Source organism: Hipposideros armiger, unplaced genomic scaffold (assembly GCF_001890085.2).
Source record: "Hipposideros armiger isolate ML-2016 unplaced genomic scaffold, ASM189008v1 scaffold_114, whole genome shotgun sequence".
Taxonomy (NCBI): domain Eukaryota; kingdom Metazoa; phylum Chordata; class Mammalia; order Chiroptera; family Hipposideridae; genus Hipposideros; species Hipposideros armiger.
Genome location: NW_017731464.1, coordinates 1,405,270 through 1,432,069, shown reverse-complemented (window position 1 = coordinate 1,432,069; position 26,800 = coordinate 1,405,270). Strand labels below are relative to the sequence as shown.

At 52.8% G+C, this 26,800-nt stretch overlaps 1 protein-coding gene across 21 annotated transcripts in view; it reads left to right on the top strand.

The window, feature by feature from the left end:
• DYSF (dysferlin) overlaps positions 1 to 24,877 on the top strand; it is a 208,338-nt gene extending 183,461 nt beyond the window's left edge. For all 21 annotated transcript variants that reach the window (XM_019647673.1, XM_019647669.1, XM_019647671.1 and 18 more), the window contains 14 exons: positions 526 to 654; positions 974 to 1,129; positions 2,674 to 2,765; positions 5,773 to 5,943; positions 6,638 to 6,780; positions 8,825 to 8,964; positions 10,191 to 10,279; positions 10,549 to 10,644; positions 11,247 to 11,388; positions 15,803 to 15,902; positions 17,213 to 17,391; positions 19,096 to 19,205; positions 20,584 to 20,731; positions 24,601 to 24,877. In XM_019647673.1, the coding sequence (XP_019503218.1) occupies positions 526 to 654; positions 974 to 1,129; positions 2,674 to 2,765; positions 5,773 to 5,943; positions 6,638 to 6,780; positions 8,825 to 8,964; positions 10,191 to 10,279; positions 10,549 to 10,644; positions 11,247 to 11,388; positions 15,803 to 15,902; positions 17,213 to 17,391; positions 19,096 to 19,205; positions 20,584 to 20,731; positions 24,601 to 24,639 (1,734 nt within the window). In that variant the 3' untranslated portion in view covers positions 24,640 to 24,877. The remainder of the gene's footprint in view (positions 1 to 525; positions 655 to 973; positions 1,130 to 2,673; positions 2,766 to 5,772; positions 5,944 to 6,637; positions 6,781 to 8,824; positions 8,965 to 10,190; positions 10,280 to 10,548; positions 10,645 to 11,246; positions 11,389 to 15,802; positions 15,903 to 17,212; positions 17,392 to 19,095; positions 19,206 to 20,583; positions 20,732 to 24,600) is intronic.
• The last annotated feature ends 1,923 nt before the right edge of the window (positions 24,878 to 26,800 follow it).

Here is a 26,800-nt window from a genome sequence, read left to right as displayed (position 1 = left end):
TGCTTGACATGCTGACCTATGAATTTTCCAGAGTTCTATCTTGATCTTCAAATCAAAAGTCAGTTAATTTTTTCATTTATTTGTTTGACTGTGATCTTATTCTCTTAAAAAAAATGCACCACCTATGTATATAATGACTCTCAGATCCCTAGAATACTGGATTAACCAGAAAACCCTATTCTCTAGTGGCACTGAACAATGTCTCTCTCTCTTCCTCCCTACTCCTGGTTTCCCCACCTCCTGCTTTGTTCTCTCTCTTTAATCTCCACTATTTGCATCCTTTTTTTTTTTTTTTAAATTCCTGCCTTTGTTCTTTCCCTCTCCTGCCTCTCTTCTTTCTTGGCCCCTCTCTATCTCCAACTCCCTTTGCCTTTGCTCCTCTAATTTGCTTGTGCCTTCCCCCCTCATTTTTTTCTCCTTTCTCTCTTTTCCTTCACTCTAACACTATCATGTTACCTCTTCCTTTGCTGTCCCCCTTCTTTCTCCCTTTCCCTTGTCACCTTCTCTCCTCTCTGCTTGTGGCAGGTCTATGACACGCAACTGGAGAATGTGGAGGCCTTTGAGGGCCTGTCTGATTTTTGTAACACCTTCAAGCTCTACCGGGGCAAGACGCAGGAGGAGATGGAGGACCCATCTGTCATTGGGGAATTTAAGGTAAACCCTTGAGGACATGTCCCTAACCCAGGGAGGCCTAAGGCTGGGTGGCAGCAGTAAGTGAAGGGACAGGGGCAGGGGTACTGTAGTAATATCGATAATGACAGTGGTGCTGATGCTGGTGACGGTGTGGGTGATGGAGGTGGTGACATTGCACATGATGCTGCTGATGCAGAATTTGATGGTGGTGATGGGATGGCACTGGGCTTGGTGATCTCAGTGGTGATGACTCTGGCAGAGATGAGGTTAATGGTCATGGTGGTGATTGTGTTGGTGACAATGATGATAAAAATGAAAGCTGACTTCTCTTTCTTTTCAGGGTCTCTTCAAAATTTATCCCCTCCCAGAAGACCCAGCCATCCCCATGCCCCCAAGACAGTTCCACCAGCTGGCCGCCCAGGGGCCCCAGGAATGCCTTGTCCGCGTCTACATCATTCGAGCATTTGGCCTGCAGCCCAAGGACCCCAATGGGAAGGTACCATTCCTAGAACTCTCACTTCCCCTAGACTAGCAGGCCGAGGTACAAATGGGCTGTAGAACCTGGACACAATGCCACCCTAGGAAGTTTACAGGAAGCTGGGGAGACCAGACAAACATACAAAACTGAGAAGTGACTGGATGGACGTCTATCAAGGGCCTAGTGCTCTAGGAGTTCAGGAAAGGCTGAAGTCAGTACAAGACATTGGAATAATGAGGAAGGCTTCCTGGAAGGAATAGCATTCTTAAAGACCAGTGGAGTTTTGATATGTTGGGAGGGAGATGAAAAAATAATGTTTTAGGAGGGGTTAAAAACTGGCAAAAGTTTGCAAGAAGACTGCTTAGTGTACATTTAGCACAAGGATAAGGCCTAAGGCTAGACGACATTGAAGATATAGACTGGGACTGGACTTTGTAGGGCTTTCAGTGTGGGGCTTGGGGGAAGGAGACAAAGCAGGCGAACAGGATCAGTAACCCTGCCATGCCAGGGTGGAGCCTGAGACAAAAAGAAAAATCAGTAATACTGATCCTGTCTTTATTGAAACTTTTGATATTTAGTTCACCAGAGACTGTTGGTGTTGGTTTTAGTTTTTTAAATATTGCATTACAGTGTTGTTTATCTTACTTACTGAGTTTTCTTGGCCCTCCCTGAAACTTTGTGCCTGGAGCAAGTACCTCATCACCTCACTCTAGTCCTGGCCTTGAGTGGATTATGAGAACTTGAAGGAGGGCAGGAGTCTGGAGTTATGGGAACGTGGTGGGGGAGGGGCAGGGTACAGTTGGGACAGGAGAGGAAAAGGAAAGAGGAGAGGCAAGAGTTCAGAGGGACGAGGCTAGGGTCCTCTCGTGTCCCCTTAGATGAAGTTGTGGGTAGAGACCTGGTATCCTATCCCTGGAGCCCCACTTTTCAAGGTGAGACATCCTAGCTGCCCTTGCCTTCCTGGGTGGTCACAGAGAAGAATGGAGCCATCCCCAGGCTAGGCACCACCAGTGACCTCCAAGATATGGATGTGGCCACCAGTTCATGAACTTCAAGACTCCCTGATGCCAAGACTGACCCTGAGCACCCTCCGGCCCCAGCTGCTCCTGGAGGCTAGTTGAGGGGATGCTGTCGCTTGCGGGAGGCATCCAGGAAAGGCAGCCTGGGCTGGGCTGGGCTGACAAAGTCTGGCCATCTCTCCCCTTTTCCACCTGCTGAAGCAGAGGTCACAGAGAGGACCCCAGCCACATGGGCCATACCAACTGGTACGTTACTGAGGGTATCAGCCAGGGCCCACCCACCTTCTCCCAATGGGGAAGTGGATTGGAAATGTGGAGGACTCACGTATCCCGTGTCCACTGCTGGACTGTGGCTAGAAGCCCACATTAGGGCCAGGCGGTGTGGTGTGGTATGCAGAATGGGGCCTCTGGCCTGGCAGGATGACAGAATGGCAGCTCCCTGATGGCTGGCCACCTAGCCCCATCCGGAGGCGGGGGCTGAAGATACCTCAGAGACGTGTTGGGGAAATGATTTCACTTAGGTCTCTCTGTCTCCTTCTTCAGTGTGATCCTTACATCAAGATCTCCATAGGGAAGAAGTCGGTGAGCGACCAGGATTCCTACATCCCCTGTACGCTGGAACCTGTGTTTGGAAAGTAAGTTTGGGGCAACCTGGGTCTTGGGGTGGAGAGGTGCTGGTCTGGATAAACCACAGGCTAGTGGGGGAGATGTGGCTGCCACTGGGAAGTCCCTGGCTCCTGGAGCGAAGCTGTATTTGCTAAATCCTGCATGTCTGGGTTGGGGAGCGTAACCTTGCCTAATTCTTCATTATGCACTAAAGGTTGGAGCTCTTAGTTAAACACATAAAAATTACCTCAAGATCAGAAATCTGAATGGAAACCCAGAGCATGCATTTGCTAATTATTCTCTTTTTTTTTAGATTAACTTTTCCTTTGGAATAATTTTACATTTACAGAAACATTACAAAGACAGTACAATTTCTGTACACCCTTCACCTAATTTCCCCCACAGCTAACATCTAACCAAAGCACGGTAAATTTGTCAAAACTAAAAAATACTGATATTGGTACATTACTATATACTAAACTCTCGACTTTATCAGGATTTTGTCAGTTATCCCACTGATGTCCGTTTACTGTTCCAGGGTCTAATCCAGGATCCCACATTGCATTTAGTGATTATTCTCTTTTTTTAAAAAAGATTTTTATTGGGGAATTGGGGGGATGGGAACAGTGCTGGGGAATTGGGGGAAGGGGAACAGACAAGTTGCTGTCCTTTTGTTCTTCAGTCTAGTTGTGGAGGACGTTGCTTCACTGGCCCAAGTTGGCACCATCATTGCGCTCTTCCCGGGTGAGGCAGATCAGTCGCCGGCTTCTGGACGGCCGCTCACTGCGGCTGCTGGCCGCTCACGCTGGCTGCTGGCCGCTCACGCTGGCTGCTGGCTACACACGGTAGCCCATGGCAACCCAGTGCCACAGGGGCTGCAGCCTACGCCGTCGCCGGCAACTCACGGCAGCCCAGCTCCAGGTTGAGCCGTCGTCCAGCATCTTAGCTGCGGAGGGCAGTGTCACTGGCCCTCATATGTGGGATCCGAACCGGGGCCCTCTGGCATCCCAAGCCAGTTCTTAACCATCGCGCCACTCGGCCAGCCCCGTGATTATTCTCTTTCATGGCTGCACGTTCGTCCGCAGTGGATAGATAGAGGAAGGGTGTGGACTCAAGACAGTGTAATGCTTCTTCACCTCTCAGAGCACGGAAAAGAAGGAGCCAAGTCCATTGTGTGGGCATAGCTCCCAGGCATCCTGACTCGCTTACTCTTTGGATGCGAGCTTAATGAGGCCAGAGAAGGGAGAATCACAGAGGGAAGTTGGCGGCTACTTCTCGAGCACTTAGGAGGAGAAGTGTGTGGTGTTCTGATGTTGTCAAGTGACACACTGAATTTATAAACTGTGGTCATTCAGTCCTGCAGCGAGGACCCAATCAGCCTGTAGAAATGTCGCTTTTGAAGGTGAAGCAGTCTTGGCTGTAATGAGCCACCACCGAGCTGGAATTGGAGGGAAGGGCTGCAGGACAGATGGCGGGCAGGAGCTCTATTTGGTGTGTCCCTGTGGCGGCCATGGGGGTACAGGCTTATGGTGACGGCAGCAGATTGGGCTTATCCGCAGTGGGGGCGTGGAGATCAGGGCCCAGGGCCAGGTAGGGGAGCAAGTGCAGAAACACACCCCTCCCCCCTTTGTTTTACCAAGCTGGTCTGCCTGGGGTTTTCAGCCTCCCTCAGGTCGTAGCAGAAACTCTTTCTTTCAAACAAGCACAACTCAAGGGATATAATCAAAACACAGCTTTGTTTTTGTCTGCCAGGATCCTGTAAACATTTATTCTGTGGGGGTTACCTTCCTCATTCCCTGAGTGGAAACTGTGGTAGGCAGGCAGGCAGGCAATTTTTTCTGCTCATGTTTAGACAATCCACTTTGTCATAAACCCACAGTCTCAAGTTGGTAACCAGCAGGCTCATTCATGTGTAATTACGAACACCCCGAATGGCTGGAGGGCAGTTGTCCCCGTCTCCCAGCTGGTCCACTTTGGGTATAGCTGTGCATAGCACGTGGATGTGTGTGTCGGGGGAAGGTTTTGTCGTCTTCCTCTCCCTGTCTAGTGTCTCTCCCCTCCCCTCTCTGGCAAACCACTGAAGTTCCTGACTCGTGCAGGGCCAGGACTAGCGGGACGTATTAGAGGAGAGAGCCCATTTTCTATTCTCACTGCCTCTGTCATCGGGGCACCCTCTTAAAGCTGATTTATTTTCTTATGGGTGCTTTCCAGAGAGCCTCTCTGAGTCCTCCCACTGCAGCTCCTGGGATGCGGCGTTTACTATGTCCCTTTAGCTTGTGACCTCCATCCCCTAGTCCTCAGGTCGGCCTCTCCACAGCCTCTCACTGTTGGAGCCCCAGGTCCCATGGGGCAGGATTCAGAGCGGCTACAGTCTGGCCTTGTGGTGGCCCAACCAGGATGGAAGAAATGTAGCTCCTCCCAAAAGGAGTCCCTCCCTCCTCCCCTCTGCCACAAGGTGCTTTCACTTCCTTGTGTGTGAGTCAGATGCCAGGCTTTCATCTCCCACTTGCAGGGAAATAGTGGGGGGAGGGCCAACACCTCCACATTTGACCCCCATGGAGGGTGAGGGATCTCAGAGCACAGCAGGAATTCTCTCAAAGAAATTTCTTCACAAACTCTCTCTCCATCCCACTCCAGAAGTAGTCCTGAAAGTGGGTCCCACGCCATCCCCTTGGTGAATCCCAGAGCTTTGGCACCTTGCTCTGGAGTTTCACATCTCTGTCTCCTGGTGTCCTGGTGGAAATTTCAGTTTTAACATGCTATTCCAATTCATTCCTTAATTCTGTGGTCCAGACCTCCCCCGCACCCCCCCCCCACTCCACGCATGCCCAGTACCAGTAGAGTGCTATGGGTGGTAAGCAGTAAGAACTACAGGAGACCCAAGGAGAGTGGACTGCAGGGCCAGTCCTGGGAGAAGAAGAGGCCAGAGATGGTTTTCAAGCTCTTCCTCTCCCTTTGCCACCCCCTTGAGTTCCTACTGTGTCTGGTGATGTCAGGGAGCCAGCATTGTTCTGACATCTGCCCCCATCCCTACAGGATGTTCGAGCTGACCTGCACCCTGCCTCTGGAGAAGGACCTGAAGATCACTCTCTATGACTATGACCTCCTCTCCAAGGACGAAAAGATTGGGGAGACGGTCATTGACCTGGAGAACAGGCTGCTGTCCAAGTTTGGGGCTCGCTGTGGGCTCCCACAGACCTACTGTGTGTAGGTGCACGGGGGCTGGCTGCTCCTCTGACAACAATCCCACCCTCTGAACACTGAGCACTTGCTGTGTGCCCGCTCTGGGCTAAGCACTTCACAGGTGTTCTCTCACTTAGTCCATTTGGGGTTGTGTCCCGACTCCACAGATAAGGAAACTGAGGCCCGGACATGTTATGGCTTGTAAGTGGTAGGATTAGTATTTGAGCCTGTTTGTCTGGCTCTAAGAATCTCACTCTTCATCATGTTGTTATAATCCAGTTTTCCGTGAGGCACCACTAGGGCCTGTAGAGGGAAAGAGAGGGAAGGAGGGAGAAGAGAGAGGAGACAGACGGTGGGACACACGGGCCCCAGCTGGACCCTGAGGGGATTTATATCAAGTGAACTCATGTATAGGCTGCCTCCACCCACCTCCTACCAACTTGGATCTTATTTGGGTTGAGTCTCTAAACCTGGAAATTGGAAACATCTAAGTCCCAATACTGTGTATATGTATTTAAACAAGTCCTGTTCTCTCTGGGCCTCAGTTTCTCCATCTGTAAAATGGAAATCCCCAGTCATGATGAATGACCACATAGGGGTCCCACTGTAAAAGTGAAGGGTGGGTGATGCTGTGCGTGTGAGGACACTGATCATGGCATGCCCCGCTGCCCTTCTTAGTGTCCTGGAGTGTCTCATTTTGTCTTGTGTTGGGCCTCAGCTCTGGACCGAACCAGTGGAGGGACCAGCTCCGCCCCTCCCAGCTCCTCCACCGCTTCTGCCAGCGGCACAGAGTGAAGGCCCCTGTGTACAGGACAGACCGTGTGGTGTTTCAGGATAAAGAATACGCTATTGAAGAAATAGGTGAGCTGTCACATGACCTTGAAACCATCGTGGGTTCTCCCTCCATCTATCTCTTCCTTTCTTGTTGTCTCTCTCCTGTCATAAAGAGGCCAAGTGGATACAACCCACCTTAGCAGGGTATAGCCTGGGACCCTCTAGGACAGCATAGATGGGCTTGGTACATTGGGGACCAGTACTTATTTCTGATACCGCTGTAAAAATAAGAGGTCAAGGTGGGGCCAGGGTCAGAGCTCAGACCAAGGCCAGCTTGGGGCCCATCTGAGGGCCAGATGAGAGGTGAGTCTGAGGCGATGGTCAGGGTCACAGTTAAAATCAGTCTGCTTCTGGCTTTGCGTGGTCAGACTTTGATCAGAGTTTGGGGTACAGTCCACCTGTGAGAAACAGTTTTCTACTTGAGTTGCACTAGCCTGCCAACTTGCCCTTGAGGGTACCTTCTGAGCCCTCACTCACAGCTCCTGCACCTAAAGCATTCATTCACAGGGCCAGCAGGAAGCCCTGCAGCCCCCACCTTGCCCATGGGTGTGCCAACGTCCATGCCTGAGAACCCTGCACACGCTCTCCACGTGTCTGAGATGCCCACAGGCCTGCATTGCCCCCCCGCCCCGGAGCAGCTCAGACTCCCCGGTAGTGTTTATAAGTCCAGCTGGCCCCTCACTTTATGCTGGTTTCAGAGACGTTTGATGTCAGAGCTGGTGCTTAGGTTATAATAGGGGAACGATGGCTTTGACTCCCTCATCCCAAACCTCCTCCTTCGCTTTCTGTTTTTCTAACTCTCCCAGGTCATGGCTGAGCCAGCTCCTCTCCATTAGGCCCTGACCCCACAGCCCCGTTCTCTTTTCTTATAGAACATGCACCTGTTTTAGGGGTGCTCTCACTTCCTTCTGCTAGTCTGTGAGCAGCTTTCGCACAGGGACCAGAGCTCATGGTCATAAATTTATAGGAAAGGAAATCCAGAAGGCTAGAGCTGGTGAGGTCTGACAGCAGCATGTTTTTGCAGATGAGGCTGTTGAGGCCACGAGTGGTTAATGACCTGTCCAAAGTCACCCAGACAGTGAGGCCCCATGGTCCTTCTGTGATGCCTTGCCACTTCCTTACTGGCACCTATTAAAGTGGGCAGGACAGGTTTGATGGATGAACGTGTGTGCGCACGCGCGTGCGTGCGCATGGGGCTTGCTTGCACAGGAGACTCTTTGAACATGGACACACCTGAGTATACATACCTGTGTGTGTATGTGTGTGTAGACAGGTAGGCCCTCCTTCCCAGCCAAGGTCTCTGTCATGCGAATTCCAAGTTCATGTTGCTGGCTGGTTGGCCAGGCTTGTCAGGGTCAGAACTGCCGCTGTGTCCTCACCCCATCCAGCACCAGTCACTGACTCACACCCTGGCAGGTGGGAGCTGTACCTGGGAAGCATGTGTGTGTGTGTGTGTGTGTGTGTGTGTGTGTGTGTGTGTGTGTGTTCAGTCATGTGCCTTTCCTAAATGAGTGTGTGGTCTCAGCGGCCTTGCCGACCAGCTGGGTGACTGCTCTATGCTTCATTTCTGTCACCTGTAGAATGGGGATAATAGCATTTACCTTCTAGGGTTATTATTGCGGATTAAGCCGGTTAATATCTATGAGGAAAAGTGCCTAGTTCCTGCTTTATAAGTGTTTGATGTTATCGCTATTGTTTCAGTTACTGCTCCTAATAGAATAGCTTGCATGAACCAGAAAAGAGCACTAAGCCTGACCGGGGAGTAGAAGTTGCCGAGGCTCCGAGTTGGGAGGGCTTTGGCGGGCGGGCAGGATTTGAATTGGTGGAAAAGACGAAGAAGAGCTTTACAGAAGAGGCCTGGTAGAAATGATGGCACTGGGGAATCTGGATTTTAAGCCTGGAGCCTGTGGGCAGCATAGTGTTCTCTACAGAGAGTGAGACATGAGGATCAGAAGCATGTCTGGGCTGGGGTGAGGCTGCGGGAGTCAGGGGTGCCCCAAGGGCCCCTGGTTGCTTCACCATTGCTTGCTCACTCAGCCCCAGCAACTTTTTTGTCTTCTCTTTGGGGCAGAAGCTGGCAGGGTCCCGAACCCACACCTGGGCCCAGTGGAGGAGCGCCTGGCTTTGCACGTCCTCCAGCAGCAAGGCCTGGTCCCCGAGCACGTGGAGTCTCGGCCCCTCTACAGCCCCTTGCAGCCGGACATCGAGCAGGTAGGATGTCGAGCCCCAGGCTCCTGAGTCCCCAACCCCAAGCTAACCCTACTTCAAGGACACCGTGGACATCCCTGAGGCACCAGCAAGGATCACAGGATTTGGCCAATCCCTCCCTGATGGTGTTTTTCCACAGTCTGGGTGGTCACCACTGTTGGCCTTCCAGGGACCTCTTGGGCCTGGCCTCCTCTGGCTACCCGCAGCCCTCAGGGCCTGGGGGATGAGCCCCAGCTGCGTCCTCCCTCCCCATGTAGGCCGACCTCTGACTTCCCGTGAGTCATTCCGAAGCTTCACTGTTTCAGTCTGGACTCAGGGTGCCCTCCCCTATCATCAGCCAGTGACGTCTCAGATGGCTGGCCCTGTGCTAGGCTGCAGTGAGGAGTCAGACCGGGCCACTGGCACCCTGTGACAGACTGGCAGAGCAGCCACATAGAGTAGTCATCAGGAAGTCCAAGGGTACCCTCCCACGCAGAGGGAGGGTGAGCAGAGGGACTGCAGGTCCAGGGCGGTGAGCTCAGGGCTGGGTGTTGGAGGAGGAGAGGGAGAGAAAAGGTTACAGGCAGAGAAGGGCCGAGACAGCTGTGAAGGTGCCTTTGAGGACATGCAGAGGACACCATCTCTGCTGTTTGGAACTGAGTTCTTTCCCGGTGGTGTGGCCACCAGCTCCCCAGGGGGGCACAGCAGGTGTTGAAATGTCACCTGTTGCATTTCTAGCTCTGTGACTCTGCAGAACTTACTTCAATCTCTGTTCCTTCTTCTGTAAGACGGGGACAGAAATGGCACCTGGCTTGCAGAGAGATAGGGAGCTGAAGGCTGGCTGTAGAGTGGTTTCCTGTCATGGAAATCCTTTGAGCCCCTCTGTGATGTAACATGCTCTCCGACACCCCAGGACTTTGCGTATGCCATTCCCTTGGCATGAAATGCCTTTCTCCCCTTTTCCATCTGGCAGACTGAGACTCAGCTCAATATCATCATCTCTGAGAAGGCCGCCCTGACCCTTGATTCCCAGGCACAGGCCCAAATCATCAGCCTGTGGGCCAGTGGGCTCACCTTTGCAGTTGCTGTGGTCCCATTTAGGGCACCTCCCTTATGGGGCCACGAGCCTCTCCATAGCAGGGCCTGGATTTTCTCCGTCATGTGCCCCAAGTGTCTGCCACAGAGCAGGTAGTTAGTAGATGCTGGTTGAATGAAAAGGGTGGTGAGAGAATAAAGTCATGTCTCCCCAGGGGAAGCTGCAGATGTGGATCGACCTGTTTCCAAAGGCCCTGGGGCAGCCTGGACCTCCCTTCAACATCACCCCACGGAAAGCAAAAAGGTGACTCACCCCAGCCATAGGCTCTGAGCTGAGTGGGGTGGTGGAATGGTCCCAGCAAGCTTGGGTGGGACAAGGAGGTTGCTCTTGGGGTAGGCTTTGGGTCACTCAAGCCACAGGGTACCTACCGCTCCTGTGTGGGCCTGGCCAAGTGTCCAGCCAGGCAAGCATCGGAGTCTTCTTGGGCGAGTTGGCTTCTTGGCTTCTCAGTCAAGGACCACCCATCCTTTGGGGGAAATCCATGTGATTTGAATCATTCATCTTCTCCACAGGTTTTTCCTGCGCTGTATAATCTGGAACACCAAGGATGTGATCCTGGACGACCTCAGCATCACGGGGGAGAAGATGAGCGACATTTATGTGAAAGGGTGGGAGTCATTCTCCTTCTCACCTATCCCAGCTCCACTGAGCCACCTCTTTTCCTTTTGGCATGGTACCCCATTGGGAAGGGGGGTCTTTGGTGTAGGAAAGGGGAGGACAAAAAAGCAAGGAGGTTCTTATGGGCATGGTCCCTGACTTTGGGGAGTTTTTTCCCCATTAGATTTCTTCTTCTACATTAATCTTCGGCTTTAACTTATAAGATTTGAAGATGTCCCTCAAGAGACAATTTAGAATGTTTAAAAATTGATGGCACGGGCCTGCTGAGTGGCTCAGTTGGTTAAGAGCTCGCTCAAGAGCGCGAGCTCTGAGCAACAGGGTCGCCGGTTTGATTCCCAGCTGGAGCTGAGTTGCCGTTGAGCTACTAACAGGTGGCAGGATGGCTCAGCTAAAACAAACAAACAAACAAAAAAACACAAAACCAAAAATTCATGGCACATTTGGCGCTCCATAGAGATTTCTTGGGAATTATTTTTGCTTTATCACTTACCAAGTTCATCTACCTTCTCAGTTCCTTACTTGCCTAAGTTGAGGATGCATATTGTAGTAGAAACCTTAATTAGGAATGTTCTCTGAAAATGTGTATGTCTAGTTGGATGGTTGGCTTTGAAGAACACAAGCAAAAGACGGACGTGCATTATCGGTCCCTGGGAGGCGAAGGCAACTTTAACTGGAGGTTCATTTTCCCCTTCGACTACCTGCCAGCTGAGCAAGTCTGCATCGTCTCCAAGAAGGTGAGTGTCGTTCCTGTCCCTAAAGGGGCTCGTTCCTGGGCTTTTTAATGTCAGTGTGCTCGTACTACCAGTTACTGTCAGGCCATTGTCGTACCCTCAACACTGCCTCACCACTGCTGCCACAATCACTGCCATCATTGTGTGATGACTATCACCATGGTGCCATCACTGCCAATGTCACCAACACCATTGCCCATCACTGCCAATGTCACTACCACCACCACTGTGTCCCACACTCATGCCATTACCACAGCTCCCACCACTGCTCCATTACCACCAAAGCTGCCGCCACCATCCCCACTGTTCCTCCCACTTCCACCATCATCGCCATCATTAGCATAGCCGCCACCCACAACCACCCGATACCAAGTGCCACAAGCATCATATGTAGCTAAGTCCAAATCCTAAAACTATTGCCTGTCTCCCAATCCTAGACAAACCAAGCAGCAGGAAGGGTCATGGAGTCAGAGTAGGAAGAACATGTGTAGGGAAACCCAGCATGGCCATCAGTTGGGCAGCGGGGCAGACCCTGTAGGGAGAGCTTCCTAAGAAGGCCTACCTGGCGTATGGATTGGGTTGTCCATAGGATTGCGTGTTGCTCAGCTAGGTCCCTCCTGCTACCTAGTTTCCCCCGTTTCTCTGTTTGGTGCCTGTGGTCACTGTCCAAAGTGGACAGTCACTAGGAGTGACTCTACCCTTCCAGGCCTGGAAGCCATTGTCCCTCTCTCTCTACCTCCATTCTCTCACTCCAGGCTGAAGGCACCTGGGGCGAGCTAGCTGGTCAGCATCAGCCAGAAGGAGGGGGGGATTCAGGGACCTCTGTTCTTTGTGTCTCAGCATCACCTAGTGTAGGTCTCTTCTGGTCCATAAATGCTTTACTCCTGAAACAGGCAGATCCTGAAGCAGGGGGCCCCCTTCCTGGTAGCACACCTGCTCTTAGGGAGCAGACCCAGGGCACAGTGAAGAGGGCGTGCAGGCAGGGAAGGCCTCCCGGCCAGGCTGTCTGGAGGCAGAGGGCACCTCTTTTGGGGCTTCTGATCCCCGTGTCCCACCCAGAAGCAATCCTACCTGTAGGTGCTCTCCTACCCGACAGAGTAAATGCCTCCCTGGTGTTTCGGTTCAGCTGGTCTGATTTCTTTCCAGAGGTGGCTCAAGGCTTCAACCTGTAAAGCTTCTCTTACTCCTTTTTCTTCCCCGAATGGTTGAGTGGCTTAGAGAAGGGGAATATATAATGTACTTCGGCTGCCTAGGTCTTCTTAATTCTCTTCGTTACATTTTTTCCGCATGGCCTCCTCCCGACCCAACACACAGGATCGTCTGCACTTTAGAGAAACCAGAATGTTGCGTGGAACATCCTGAAACCATCAAACAAAAGAAAATATGGGTTCAACAAGGTTAAATGAATTCTTTAAACAGGGATTGCTTCATAGGGCCTGCCAGAGAGCAGAATTTAGCAACGTCCTGTGTTCTGTGCCGTCAGGGAAAGCCAAGGCTATTTGTAGGTTTAATCTTATTTTCCTTTGCTCAGTGTGTTTGTCTATCACAAGATGTTTCCATAACAAAGCAAGTGCTGCATTTGTTGGGGAGGGCTCCGAGAAACAAGCACTGCCCTCTTTGCTGTGTACAGAGAGGGAGTGGGGGCTGGGAACGGGGACTGGAGGGCTGAGGCATCCTGCATGCCTACTCCGGTGCTCACCAAGTCCTACGAGGGGCTAGGTGTGGATGGGAAACAGAGGCTGAGAGACGGGGCTCGGTCTGCTCAAACGGGAGGTGGGACAACCCCTTCATTGTGACAGGTGGAGATGTAGGCAAGGAGTTACAGGAAGCAGAGACCCTGTTTTTTCCTACAAAGTAGGAGGAGAGATGCTCTGGTACTGTGGCAGGTGACTTGAGACAAATGAAAAAGGCTGGAAGTAGCTGTTATGCTGAGTAAAGGAGAGAGACTGGGAGAGAGAAAGAGAGAGAGAGAGAGAGAGAGAGAGAGAGAGCGAGAGCGAGAGCGAGAGCGAGAGAGAGAGAGAGAGAGAGAGAGAGAGAGAGAGAGAGAGAGAACAAGCTATAAATGGTGGTACAGAGAAGGGTTACCTGGAAGATCTGAGGGCTCAGTTGGAGTTTCTGGTTAAGAATTTGAGGTGGCTCCATTCTGGCAATGATGGGGTGTCATCTCTGAATGATAGGCACCGGCAAGGAAGAAGGAGAGAGTGGCCTGGCCCATAGGCCTGGACTAACCTTGGAAGGATGAGCGGCCTATGGGGACTCCAGGGTTGGAAGAAAGAAGCGGAGTCAGGGTCCAGAAGACGCACGCGGGATGGGAGGGCTGAGGGAACGGGAACTCCGGGTGGTGCCAGGCTCCCTGAGAGGGTGACTGCAGGGATGGGTAGAGGAGGCCAGAAGAGGTTAGAAACAGAATCTAGGGGGTTCTGAAGTCAACCAGGAGAGTGAGGGAGGCACCAACTTGACCCAGGCAGAGCCGGTGGGTCCCTCTGTGGGAGAAGGGACCCTGGAGGACAAGTGGAGCCAAGCCCACAGTGAGGCACCAATGAGCCAGTCTGGGGGTGGGTTCGTGCGGGGCCACTGCACAGCCTCTGGGCTCCACGGTCCTGCTGCAGAGCCAGCCCTCTGCCGAGGGGTTCGGGGCCTCTGGCAGGCAGGCCCTCCAGGGACCCCATTAACCAGACGAGACTGTCGTAAAGTACAAGGTCTCCTTTCATCCGGCTGCTTTGAACCACCGCTGGTTGCCCTGGCCGGCTCCCCACCTGGAGCCCAGCACACCCACCGGGGCTTGCCTGCGCGTCAGGCACCCACCCTGCAAATAAACAGCTAGTAAAAGGGCCCAGACCAGGAGCATAATGAGCGCCTGGGACCTGGGGGGCCATTCCCCAGGCTGGAGCCCCAGCCCAGCTGCTCCCACCAGGGGCCGTTTGAACCTCTGGCTCATTACTGAGCCCATAAACCAGGCCGGCCAGAGGAATGGAGGCTGCTGGCGGCCTGTGCAGGCGGGCCTGTGGTGCTGGCCATAAAAGCCACGCCAGAGGAGGGAGGCACCTGCAGGAGGGCTGGGGCCCGGAAAAGGGGGAGGCACCAGACAGGGCTGGGGGGCAAGGGGCCAGCTGGGGACCTGAGCCCCTTCACCAACTCAGGCAGCAGTCCAGGCCACGGCCGGGTACTTTGCAAGGTGGCCCTTCCTCACGGGGCATGGTCTTTGGTTTGGGGGCTCTGTGGGTCTGTGTTACCTGGGGTGGCTGTATGGCAGGGTGGCCCTGACTGGGCAGCAAGCCTGTGTGAACAGGGCACCCAGGGCTAGACAAACCCTGTGTCTTCAGCGGTGCGCTCCAACTCCCCAGGGAGTCTGTCGCTCCGAGACCCGGTCTAGGCCCCTGCTATGACCTGGCACCCATGGTCAGCAGGACGGTCAGAAGGTTTCCTGTCCTTGCCACCCTCTTAGGTAAAGCTACAACGGACAAAAGGTAAAGAGGACAGAGGACAGGAGTGAGCAGGAAAGCCCCAGGGACCGCCCCGTTGGTTGAGTGTGGCTGGACGCAGGGTAAACCCAGGCCTCGGCTTGCCCGGTCCCCACCCCTCGGCTGCTCCACACGGTGTCCGTGGGAAGGAGCCCAAGATGACACTGTTTCAGAACAATTGGTCTGAGGGTGGGGAGAGAAGGGGTTGTCGCATTTTCCGGCACCGGGGGCTTTTGATTTGCCCCAGGGCAAGCTCTTGGCGGTGGAGGTGGGTGGTTTGGCATGGTGAGGAGGAGCTGGGGTCATGCCCTCCAGTGTCAGCTCCTGACGTCTGTGTGTCAAGGGGGATCTTTCTGGTGACAGCCAGGGTGGGGTGAGGGACCTCAGGTTCCGAGTCAGCCCATCCTATTCTCATGGGCAGAGCAGGATTTAGAGGGGAGAGCGGGACTCTGGAACCTGACTCTCTGGGTATGAACCCTGGCTTGCCACTTCCCAGCGGTGGGACTCACAAGTTACTTGTTCTGGTTTCCTCAGCTCTAAGGATAGTATCTATCTCTATAGGTTGTTGGAAGGATAAATGACTTCATGGTGGTAAAGGGCTGGCACATAAGAAGTATAATGTTAATATTATTAGCTGTCAGATCTTGGACAAACTCTTAATTTCTCCAAGCCCCCATTTCATTATCTATAAAATGGGAGGGAGAACCTTGACTCAGAGAATTGGGAGGATTAAAGGAGCTGCTTATGTGAAGTGAGCCGGCATGGTACCCTCCTGGACCTTGAAAACTGTTTTTTATTTTTTCTGGGACCTTATCAACCTTCCTGCCAGGACTTGGCTCTGGCAAGTCCCTAAGGGCTGTCCCACCCCACTGCCTCCTCCAGGCAGCCTTCCAGGCTGGAAGGGACCGTGGCCTCTCTCTGATCTTGCTCCCCTGTTTCCTCCTCTGGGCCAGGATGCTTTCTGGAGGCTGGACAAGACCGAGAGCAAAATCCCAGCGCGAGTGGTATTCCAGATCTGGGACAACGACAGGTTCTCCTTTGATGACTTCCTGGGTGAGCACTGCTTCCGATCAGCACCTTTCTGCACGTTGGAGGCTGCCCCAGAACCCGCATTGTATGTGTGCTGGTCTTGGCTGCCTGGCAGGAGGTGCAGTCCCATTTTCTGCCTTCAGGAGCTCAGGGTCACTGGTCCTTGGGTAGAGTGAGGTCTGTGACACAGAGTAGTGCCAGAGTGATCAGAGTGGGGTGGGCCTGTCAGCAGAGGTGGCGTTGAACACTGGGCCATGTTGGATGGTAGGTAAGGAAAAGAGGAAAGCACAGGTTGAAGGCAGTGCCAACATATGCTGGCTGTCACTGGCTGTCTGGCCTCAGGCTTGACAGGGTACCCCCCACCCCACCCCACCCTGCAGTCTAGACACAGACTGAGCCCAGCAAGTGATGGGGGCAAGTCACTTTTGCCTTTGTACCCAAGTGATGACCAAATAAATGAACACGGCTCCATCCCCAAAGCCCCAGACAGGATTGTGATGGGGCAGGGGGGGAAGTGTGCTGAAACGGAAAAGTGTGCAGGGAGCTCTGGGCTGAAGAGGTGGTGGAGACAGTGCTCTCGCAGGGGTGAGATGTAGAGTAAGGAGGATGATGTTGTCTGGGGCCAGCAGGCTGGACTGTAAGAGCCCCATCACAACTATAAAAGTTAACCAGGAAAATGGGGTCCATTTATATGATGGGATATTATCCAGCCACAGAAAGAAGTGAAATACTGATGCATGCTACAACATGGATGAACCTTGAAAACATGCTAAGTGAAAGATGCCAGACACAAATGGACACATATTGAATGATTCTATTTATATGCAATATCCACAATAGGCCAATAGGAAGTAGGCTCATGGTTGCCAGGGTTGGGAGGAGGGGGCAATGGGAAGCGACAGCTAATGTGTGTGGTGTTTCTTTCGGGGGTGATGAATTTTGAATTAAAGTGACACATTTTATGTTGTACAGATTTTACCACAATGAAAACAATTAAAAATTGATGGGTGATGGATGTGGACAGTGGGTGAATGAATGGATTTGTGTATAGTAAGATAATATTTGAGTGGGTGGGAGGCTCTGTTGCGGTGAATCAACAAGGGTAGAGTAGTGCGCATAAGGATGAGTGAATAGATGGATAGGAAGCTGTATAGATGGGACAAGAGGCCATGGATGGGGAGCTGGCGTCTGAGAGATTGGACCCGTGGCTAAGCCCATGGATACGAGGTTGAGGAGGTGACAGTGAGGTTTTCTGGAACCTGCCCATCCCCAGGGTAGGCCTCAGCTGCCAGTGACTGAGAAACCCTCTGCCAAGGAACCTCTCTCTGCCTTAGGCTCCTTGCAGCTGGATCTCAACCGCATGCCCAAGCCGGCCAAGACGGCCGAGAAGTGCTCTTTGGACCTGCTGGATGACACTTTCCACCCGGAGTGGTTTGTGTCCCTTTTTGAACAGAAAACAGTGAAGGGCTGGTGGCCCTGTATGGCAGAGGAGGGTGAGAAGAAGATATTGGCGGTAAGTCTGCTTTCTCCAGCCCAGTGGAGGCACGGGAGGCGCTCTTCTGTGGAAATCACACAGTGGGCACAGACGTGTCCATCTCCCTCCCTATGTTTTCCAAGGTGCCTCCCCTCTGCCCTTCCAGTTCCTAGCATTCCTCTCCCTGAGGCTTGCATTCCAGGGAAGCCTATTTAAACTGAAAGGTGCCTTTATCTCCTTTGGACCCTGTGTGATCACAGTGCTCCTTGGCCTTCACAGTAATCTGTGTGCTGGGTTCCCCGTTAGCCTGGGCCTGCTGCAGAGAACAGGGGCCACGCCACTCCCATTTGAGCAGGACCCTATAAGGGACCATCTGGTACTGCTGTCCTTGCCCAGAGGCCTGCTCAGGGGTGTGACAGGGGACTGTGAACTGTCCTTCCTCTGCAGAGAAAGTAAATCTCTGACAGTGTGCTTCAAAATGGCAGGCAGCCAGCCGACCCCTAAAGTGGCCCTTGAAATAAAATATCCTTATTGTACAAAGAATTATAAAAATTAGCAAAAAATAACTAACACCTCAATAGAGCACAGGACATACATAGCTAATGTATAAAAGAAGTACACAGGAAACATTAAACACTAAAAAATGGTTTATTCCCCCTAGCAATTAAACAGAGGCATATTTTAAAAAGTGAAACATTTTTTGCCTATTAAATTAGAATTGAAAAAAATAAAAAAGGAATGCTCATTGCTGGTGAAGATGCAGAGACAGGCCCCTCACTTACTTCTGGGAGTGCTAATGGTTTTGCCATGTGGGGAAGCAATTTGGCAATATGCGGCAGGAGATTTAACAATATTTATGGTCTTGGCCTCTGTCATCCCCCTTCTGAAACCACTCCTAAAGAAATAACCAGCTAAAACTTTAAAATTAGGTTGTGGAGTGTTCATTGCAGCATTGTTTATAATATCAAAGAGTTGGAAACAACCTAAATGAACCAAAATAAGTAGTTTATGAAACAAATTATGATCTACCATCCACAGAATGTCTTATAGCCATTAGAAAGCAAACTTTAAAGAATATATAATTATATAGTGAAATAGAATATATTCCTAAGTGAAAGAAGCAAGCTACAGAACTATGTATGTACACAGTGTGGTATTTCAAATACTTGCAGAAGAAAACAGCTCCGATGCATAAAACTACTAGCAGTGCTCATCTCCACGTAGTTGAAGTATGGCTGACACTCTCCTTCCTTTGTACAGACATGCCTCGGAGGCCATTGGAATAAAGCAAATAATCCACTAATAAAGAGAGTTACACAAATTTTTTGGTTTCCCAGTACATGTAAAAGTTATATTTACACTGTATTGTAGTCTATTATAGTAAGTGGGCAATAGCGTTATGTCTATAAAACAACGTACATACCTTAATTAAAAATACTTTATTGCTAAAAATGCTAACCTCTGGAGCAAGTTGTACTCCTTTGGTTGGTGGAGGGTCTAACCTTCATTTTGTAAAAAAAGTTGTATCTGTGAAGTGCAATAAACAAAACTCAATAAAACAAGGTATGCCTGTATATTTCTGTAGTTTCTGAGTGTCCGACAAGGAACAGGTACTGCTTTTATGATCAGATTAACCCAATAGCATTAAACAAAGTGGCTCTTACATTTGTCCTGGCCTGGCTCCTCTACAGGCCCTGGGGCAGAACCTTTGTGCCCCTGACCTGGTCCCCTCTGTTCCCACAGGGCAAGCTGGAGATGACGTTGGAGATTGTAGCGGAGGGTGAGCATGAGGAGCGGCCTGCTGGCCAGGGCCGGGATGAGCCAAACATGAACCCCAAACTCGAGGACCCAAGGTCAGTGCCAGCCCCTGACTTCTGATGCCCAGGGGTCTGGGAGGTGTAGCCATAGTCCAGGAGGCCCATTGCATAGTCACACAGGGGTCACAAGGCCCACATGGCTCAGAGAGGGCCACACACGCAGTGTGTTAGGGGGCAGGTGACAGACGTCACTCCAGGAAACACTGGGCTCCTCAGCTAGTTCAAGACGCAGGCTGGGTAGCTGCTGGCTGTGCACCGGGCACGCTGTCATATGGCATGTGCGTGCTGTGTTATGACACCTTCCTCACGGGTTGTTAATATCACCCCCATTTTATGGATGAGGAAACAATCTCAGCAAAGTTGAATAAGGTCATTCCACTAGGAAAGTGGTGAAGCTGGAGTTCTTAGACCTGGCCTGTTTGGCTCTAGAGCCTGATCCAGGTCCTCCCCGTGACCAAGCCACCTTCTATGGCCCTCCTGTGGTGTCAGTGTGGCTTTCCAATGGTCTTTTGCCTTAATTTTCCCATCTGTAAAATGGGGAGGACCAGTCCCTGTCTTCCCTACCTCACAGGCCCCTAAGGGACACAGACCAAGCCAGTGGATATAGAAGCCTTGAAGGCAGTTACAAGGGGCTGAAAGACTGCTGTTGGTGGGGGCGGGAGGCATCAGGGCTCTGTTTGCTGGATTCCCTCTGGTGGCCTACTCAGCTCAAGTCAGACTTAGCATAGACAGCTCACTTTGTCACTGTGTTGTTCCGAGTGCCATGGGGGGCTGGCAGAGCAGGGAGAGGCATCCTTGCCCAAGGGTGTTAGGATCTGGGTGGAAAGACAAGAGGTGCCCAGGAGACCCAGCAATGTGTAGTTCAAATGGCTACTATCGAGACACAAAATCCTGCACGCTCTTTGAGCTGTGAGGCAGACCTGGAGGATGGTTTTGAGGTTTTTGGGTGTGAAGGAGAGAAACTCAGCTTTCTGGGTTCACTGCCTGCCATCCTTCCTTGACCACAGGCTAGCCATGTGCATCTAGGCAGGTGGCTTGGCTTACCTGGGGCTCAATCGGCCATAGCTCACCTAATGTGGCAGCCCCTTGAGGCTCTGCCTAGCTCCCAAGCTGCTAGTCTGTGATTAAATCCTGGGTTGGGGAGAGAGGATGGCAGAGAAGGTGTCCTGGACAGGGTAGCTGAGAACTGGGCCCTGAGGGTGTGTCGGGCTTGGTGGCTCCAAGAAGAAGAGGGGGGCAGCATGGGTGGGGCTTGGAGGAGAAGGATGCAGGTGTCAAGGGCTGAGTTTGGGGGCAGGGGCTGGGGGCCTGAGCCTGGAGGCTGACTGCAGAGCCTGGGCGGCTTGGGGAGCAGGACTTGGAGAAAGCCGCCATGACAGGAGAGCCCTGCTGACCTCTGGAATCTCCCTTCCAGGCGCCCTGACACCTCCTTCCTCTGGTTTACCTCCCCGTACAAGACTATGAAGTTCATCCTGTGGCGGAGGTTCCGGTGTGCCATCATCCTCTTCATCATTCTCTTCATCCTACTGCTGTTCTTGGGCATCTTCATCTACGCCTTCCCGGTGAGCAGGCCTGAGCGGGAGGCACAGGCCTTGTCTTGGAGAAGCCCCTGGTCTGATGTGGGAGGTACAGCTCTTCACCTCCAACAGCGCCTGGTCTCATGGAGAGTCTGTCCTGGTTCTGAAAGATCCCCAGTCTGATGTCCGTGGTCTGATGAGGGAGACATGACCCTTACTCTAGGGAGTCCTCAGTCCGGTAGGGAGACAGAGTCCCACCCTCAGGGCTCTTAGTCCAACAGTGAGAACTAAGCTCTTGCCCTCGATAGGGAGACACAGCTGTCCTCAGGAAGCCCCGGGACTATGTCATCCAAGGGTTGGTAGAAGGTGAACCCTGTTGGGCAGTAGTGGGTGGGGGAACCTTCCTGAAGGAGGGTGTGGAACTGGGTCTGGAAGGGAAGGGAAAGGAAGGTGTGGATGGCAGAACAGAGGAGAAGGCCCCTTTGTGAGGCTGGCACTTGCTGAGGTGGACCTGGGGCCAGGAGAGGGTCTCAGTGTCCATCTGAGGACCTTGATAGAGTGTGTCCTGCCTCCTGCAGCAGGGTAGGCATGGGGGAAGAGGCAGGTGGACAGGAGGTGACCCAGGAGCCTCTCACTTGGCACAGTGCACATTGGGGGTCCCTCTCACCTGGTAAGAGGCAGCTGCTACGCCCCCATCTCCATGGGGCCCCACCCAAGGGATGAGAACCTGGACCTTTAGTCTTTGTCTGGGCTTCCCTGGTCCTCACAGCTCATCAGGGGGACCCTGAAGACGCTCCAGCCCCCCGTGTCTCTGGGACTTCAGACCTTGAAGGGATCACAGTATATCCAGTATATCCAGGCTGATACCTGATTTTTCATGGTTTTTAAACTAAAAAACACCACTTTTTAATATGAAATTTTCAAACTGATATAGAAATGGAGAGCATGGCATAATCAATGTCATTGATTGATGTCACCCTGATTTGAATGGCAAAGAAACAGGCACCCAGAGAGGGGAGGAAACTGACTCAGGGCTATAGGGTGGTCTGTGCTCAAGTTCCAGCCCAGGGTTCTGGACACTGTGGGTCTCAGTTCCGGTCGGCACCAGGCCACTGGCCAAGTGCAGTGTGCCCCCAGTATGCTCTGGGAATCACTGACCTGTGAGCACATTGCTTTGTGAGTCCTCCAGGTGGAAGTGCTGGATGGAGTGCTCTCTCCCATTGTGACCAGCAAGCCCTTAGAGCAGCAGGTCCTGAAATGCAGTTCAACGTAATTTCCTTATAATGTTGATGAGATGCCTCTAGGAACTTAATTCTTTTTTATATCGATTAGCCTGTCGTCGGTTTCAGTAAATGTCGTTTCACTTAAGGTGGCAGAAACTATCGATGATGTTAGGTGAGGACGTATTGTATCAGCAGAGTGCCCCTCCTACGAGAAAGAAAGTTAAAACCACAAAGCCATCCCCTTCAGTCCTTAACATCATGGACTGTGGGGAACAGCAGAGGGGACTGTCTGATCTGGGCCATAGGTGACAAAGGAGGTTCTAGGTCCAGGATGGCTGATGTGTCTGGCTGGAGGCCGGGCCCTCTGAGCTGGCCGTGGTCACCACCTGGAGCGCCTGTCGAAATATGTTCTGAGGCACAGCAAGAAAGGTCATGGCTGATGGGCCAAATATGGCTGCAACAATTTGGGGGGCCCTCTCGAAGCAGAAAAAAATGAAATTACAAATACAAGCTTACATAGTGACCCATGGAAGGGCATGCACAAGAGTGCTGTCCTACAGTGTAAGCTGCCCTGGGGTAACCTGGGATCTGGCGCACCTCAGTGTTTTCCCCCATTGGGCAGGCCCAGGGTGCTAAGTCGAGGAGCTGAGGTCCCTCTTGCCCTGTGGCCCTCAGGCCCCCGTCCTTTCATTTTGAGTGTATCTGGCTGGCTTTATTCAGTTCAGGGGAAGAGTCTTTTAAGCCTCAAATGTGTGTCCAGGATACGGGGTGGGGGGGGTGGGTGTTGTGGGGATGGGGACAAGGTGATGAGGCTTGTGCCCATGGAGAGCTCAGTCCCTTGGGAGACACCTTGAAGCTAGTGAAGGAGGGAAAACATGAGTGCAATCAATTCATGAGGCTCAGGCCGGGGGACTTTTGGCAGAGCTGGTACAGACCCTTGCTCCTCAATGGGGTGGTCTGAGGAGCAGCAGCAGGGAGCTGGCTAGAAATGCCGAGTCCTGGGCCGGACCAGGGTCCGCTAAGAATCTGCATGTGGGCACATGAGGGTTCGAGAATCGCTGTTGTACAGGATGGAGCTCTGTACTTGGAGTCAGAAGATGCTGGCTGGGCTCTGGCTCTGCTGCTGACTTCCCGTGTGACCTTGGCAAAGCCCTCCCATCCTCATGAGGTCAGGGCTGGGCTAGGAAAGCTCTGACCTGCTATAATTAGTGCTGTGGTTAGGGGAGCTCTCTCATTTTCCCTGGAGAGGGGCTGCTCAGCAAGCCAGCCTCCTGAAGAGCCAAGGGGAGGGCACGGCCAGGTCCAGAGTGACATCACTACCGCCTTTCCATACCTCATTCCCGCCCATGGCCAGCTGGGCCCTGCCCTGGGAGGGACTCGGGCAGCAGTCCGGGTGTGCAGGGGCCTGGGGAAGGAGGCCCCGCTGCCTGGCTGAGAGAGGGAGAGAGGGTTTCCAGTCATTTTCAGCCCATGGTCCTTCCTGGTCCCTGGGGCAGCCGTAGCTCAGGCCCTGCGGGCAGGAGCAGGGGAACACTCTGACGGTAGCCCTGGTCACAGCCCTCCCTGTTTCCTGGGCCCCCAACAGTGGCATCCTCCTCCTTTGAGTTCTTCTGGAAATTGTCCTCTTCAAAATACCAGTCCTGCCTTTTCCCTCCCAGAGCTGGCCTGTGGGGGTCAGATCCCGTGGGAGGGGTCCAGGGCTAAGGGGGCAGCCTGGGCCTGAGGCTGCAGACGGTGTTGTTGGCAGGCCTTTGCTACAACCCGGGCAAATCCTGCTTCCTCCAGGCAAGTCGACACATCACCTGGTGGGTCCCAAGATGATCACCTGCCTTTTAGGCTTGGGGGAGCGGAGGGCCTGGTAGAAAGGGGCCCATGGCCAGGGCTGTTCCCCTCCAGTTGATCTAGTCTCCCAGCCTCTTAGAAATTCCCCTGGGAGGGGGACAAGGAGGGCAGCCTGTCTGATTCCTCCCAGCTCCCCCACAGCCAGCCGGGAGCAGGGCCAGTGTGGGGAGGCAGGAGGCAGGAGGCGATCTGGCGGAAGGCTTTGTTTCCAGAGTTGGCTTTCCCGGGCCGGCGCTAGGGAACATACTGTCCCAATTAGGAGCCCTGTGTTGTGTTGTATGTGTTTTCATGGCTTTGAGGGGGTGAGTGGGGAGGGGAGGTTCCTCTCAGTCCTCCAGCAGCCAGAGCCTAATCAGGGGTGACCCATCCCAGGTGCTGGCCTGCGTTGTGGGTCATTCCCGCACACCCTGCCCCCTAACTCCCTCTCTTTCTCTCTGCTTTCTGAACAGGAGCGAGGTGGCCAATGAGCCCTGGGTTCCCATGGTGGGGGTAGGAGGGTGGGGAGAATCATGGCTTTGCCTTCAGGCCACCTGTCTGATGGGAGAAGTCAGGGCAGGCCCTGGTGATCAGAGTCCTCTCGGCAGCTGGTTGGAACATGGGAGTGTGGCCTGGATTGATGGGGGAGAAGACAGAGCAGTTCAGGCAGCTGTGGTCCCTAGGAGGGTGGATGCCAGCGGAATTTCAGCAAAGTCCCGGCTTGTGTGGTTGGCAAGAGCACCAGGAGGGTGGAACGTTGAGCTGAGTGAGGTGCAGGGTGTAGGCAGGGGGTTGAGTGGAGGAGCCTCCTTGCCCTGCCCCGTCTTTCCCAGAAGCCATCACCACATGTCCCCGCCTCCTTCCTCCCTCCAGAATTATGCTGCCATGAAGCTGGTGAAGCCCTTCAGCTGAGGACTGTCCAGTGCAGGACTGGCTACTTCCTCTGCCCAGCTCAGCTGAGAGCCTCTAGACCTCCAAGCCTGACCGTCTTGCCAAGGTGGGCAGAGAGACAGATGGACCGGCACATCCTCCAACAGTTTGTAACATCGAGCCCTGGGATCACCTGCTTTCATCATTTCTTTCTCCCCCAGTCCAACCCTTTTTGGATCATCCCATGTCTATTTCAGTATAAAACCATTGGAACCACAAAGCTGTGTTGGTGTGTATTTCTCTAGTACCTGAATGGGGGTGTGACTGGGTAGAGCACGTGTCTCGGTGGGCAGGGTAGAAGTGGGGTGTGTGCCATCTGTGGCTCAGAACTCTGAGTGGAACTGTGAGTCCTTCAACAAGACTGCTTGGGAGTGGGGTAGGCTTTGAGGCTTGCTGTCTGGCCTGCCTAGAGATGTAGCGTGTTCTGCCTCTCCAGTACTTTCTACCTCCCCTTTCCCCTTCACTCAGACATCTCCTCTTCCTTTCCTCTGTGCTCTTTGCTTAGGGGGTAGTTACCTGTTCCTTCTGCTTTCTTTGACCACACCTGGGAAGAGGTTCTGCTTTATATAAGTGGAGCCCCGAGGAACGGGTAGCATCAGCAACTCTCCAGGCAGAGAGGGCTGCTGGTGCCTGAGTGTGGCCTTGTCGTCCACACTCAAGATTTCTTGCAGTTCCCTCCTTCTGCTTCCTCATGCTGCTGTCAAGATTTGGTCTGGACAGACACACCTTTTTTTTGTGGCCTGAAGCTTAGCATTAGCCATGGGTCTGACATCTCCTGCAGGAATCAAGCTTAATGTACAGGAGTAGTAGGAACATACTTAGAATAAAAGCAAAAAGCATGGAAACATCATGTTTCCAAAATAGCGGCCTCTGCCCGAGGGCCTGGAACTCTGGAGCACAGCGCTGGCCGCCTCCTCTCCTGTTACCCAGGAAGGCTTCTTCTATTTCCCGCTGTGAGCCCGCTTTCCTGGCCCAGGCCCCAAGGCTCCAGAGTGATCCTTCCAGACCTCTTGGCTCTTCACTTCACTCTGAAACTTAGACTGAGGCCCTGCCACGTCCCCACCTGATTGGCAGCACTGGGGTTGATTGGCACAGGGCTGATGACCTGAGCCCTCCTGCAAGAGGGAGCTACCCCTCGAATGCTGAGTGATTCTCTTTTCAGCAGAGGTCAGGCTGGAGGTGGCCCTCACTGTCCAGGTCTGTATGGGCTCTGAGACCTTGGGTGACTAGTCCTGAGACCCTGACACCTAAACCCCGGAGCCAGGTGGCCACACCTCACACAGAACACGCAGCAGGGACCAGGGTCTAAAGCTTCTAAGAAGGTCAGTCTGCTGTTCTGTGTTGCAGATAATAGAACACGTTACTCAAACTAATAAAGGGAGCTTAATAGCTTTATGGAAATGAAACATTCAGAGGGACCGGCTTCAGGCAAGGGCTGATCTAACTCTTCAACTAGGTCACCAAGAGCTTGTGTTCTTTCTCTACTCTGCCCTCGCCAGGTGGGAGGGGGTTCAGTCTACAGCTGGCTTTATTACTAGAGCTGGGGTCTGTCTACCAGGCAAAACTCAGGGGGTACGGGGAATGGATGGCAAGGAGACACCACATCCAGCAAACGTTTATTGAGACACTCAACATGGCAGCCCCAAAGCAGGCTCTGAGGATACAGCAGTGAGTTACATATGACTCCTAACCTCTCACAGCTCCTGCAAAGTGTGTCAGGAAGCCATAGTTATTTGTACCCTTATGTGGGTAGGGGTAGGGAGGGCAGGAGACTCTCAAGAAGGAATATCATCCGAGCAGAGCATTGGACGGGCCCAGTGGCTAAGAGGGGGAAAGGTGTGCCGAGCTACAGAGATAGAGGCCAAGTGTGGAGCTGTCAGAGAGCCGGGCAACTTCATGGCATAGCCGAGGGAGAGGGAGCCTGCAGGAAGGCATGCAGGGAGGTGAGAGGGAAGAGGGGTTGGAAGCACGAGGCCAGGTGCTGAAGGGCTTTTTGAGTGCAGTTGAGGAGTTAGAACTTCATCCTGGAGGCAAGGAAGAACAGTAGGACTTAAAGCTGGACTGGCCTTGATCAGAATCGTGGGTTTTGAAAAATCATTTTAGCTTAGTTCTTATCTTGAGAGACAGGAGTCCTCTGGGGGCA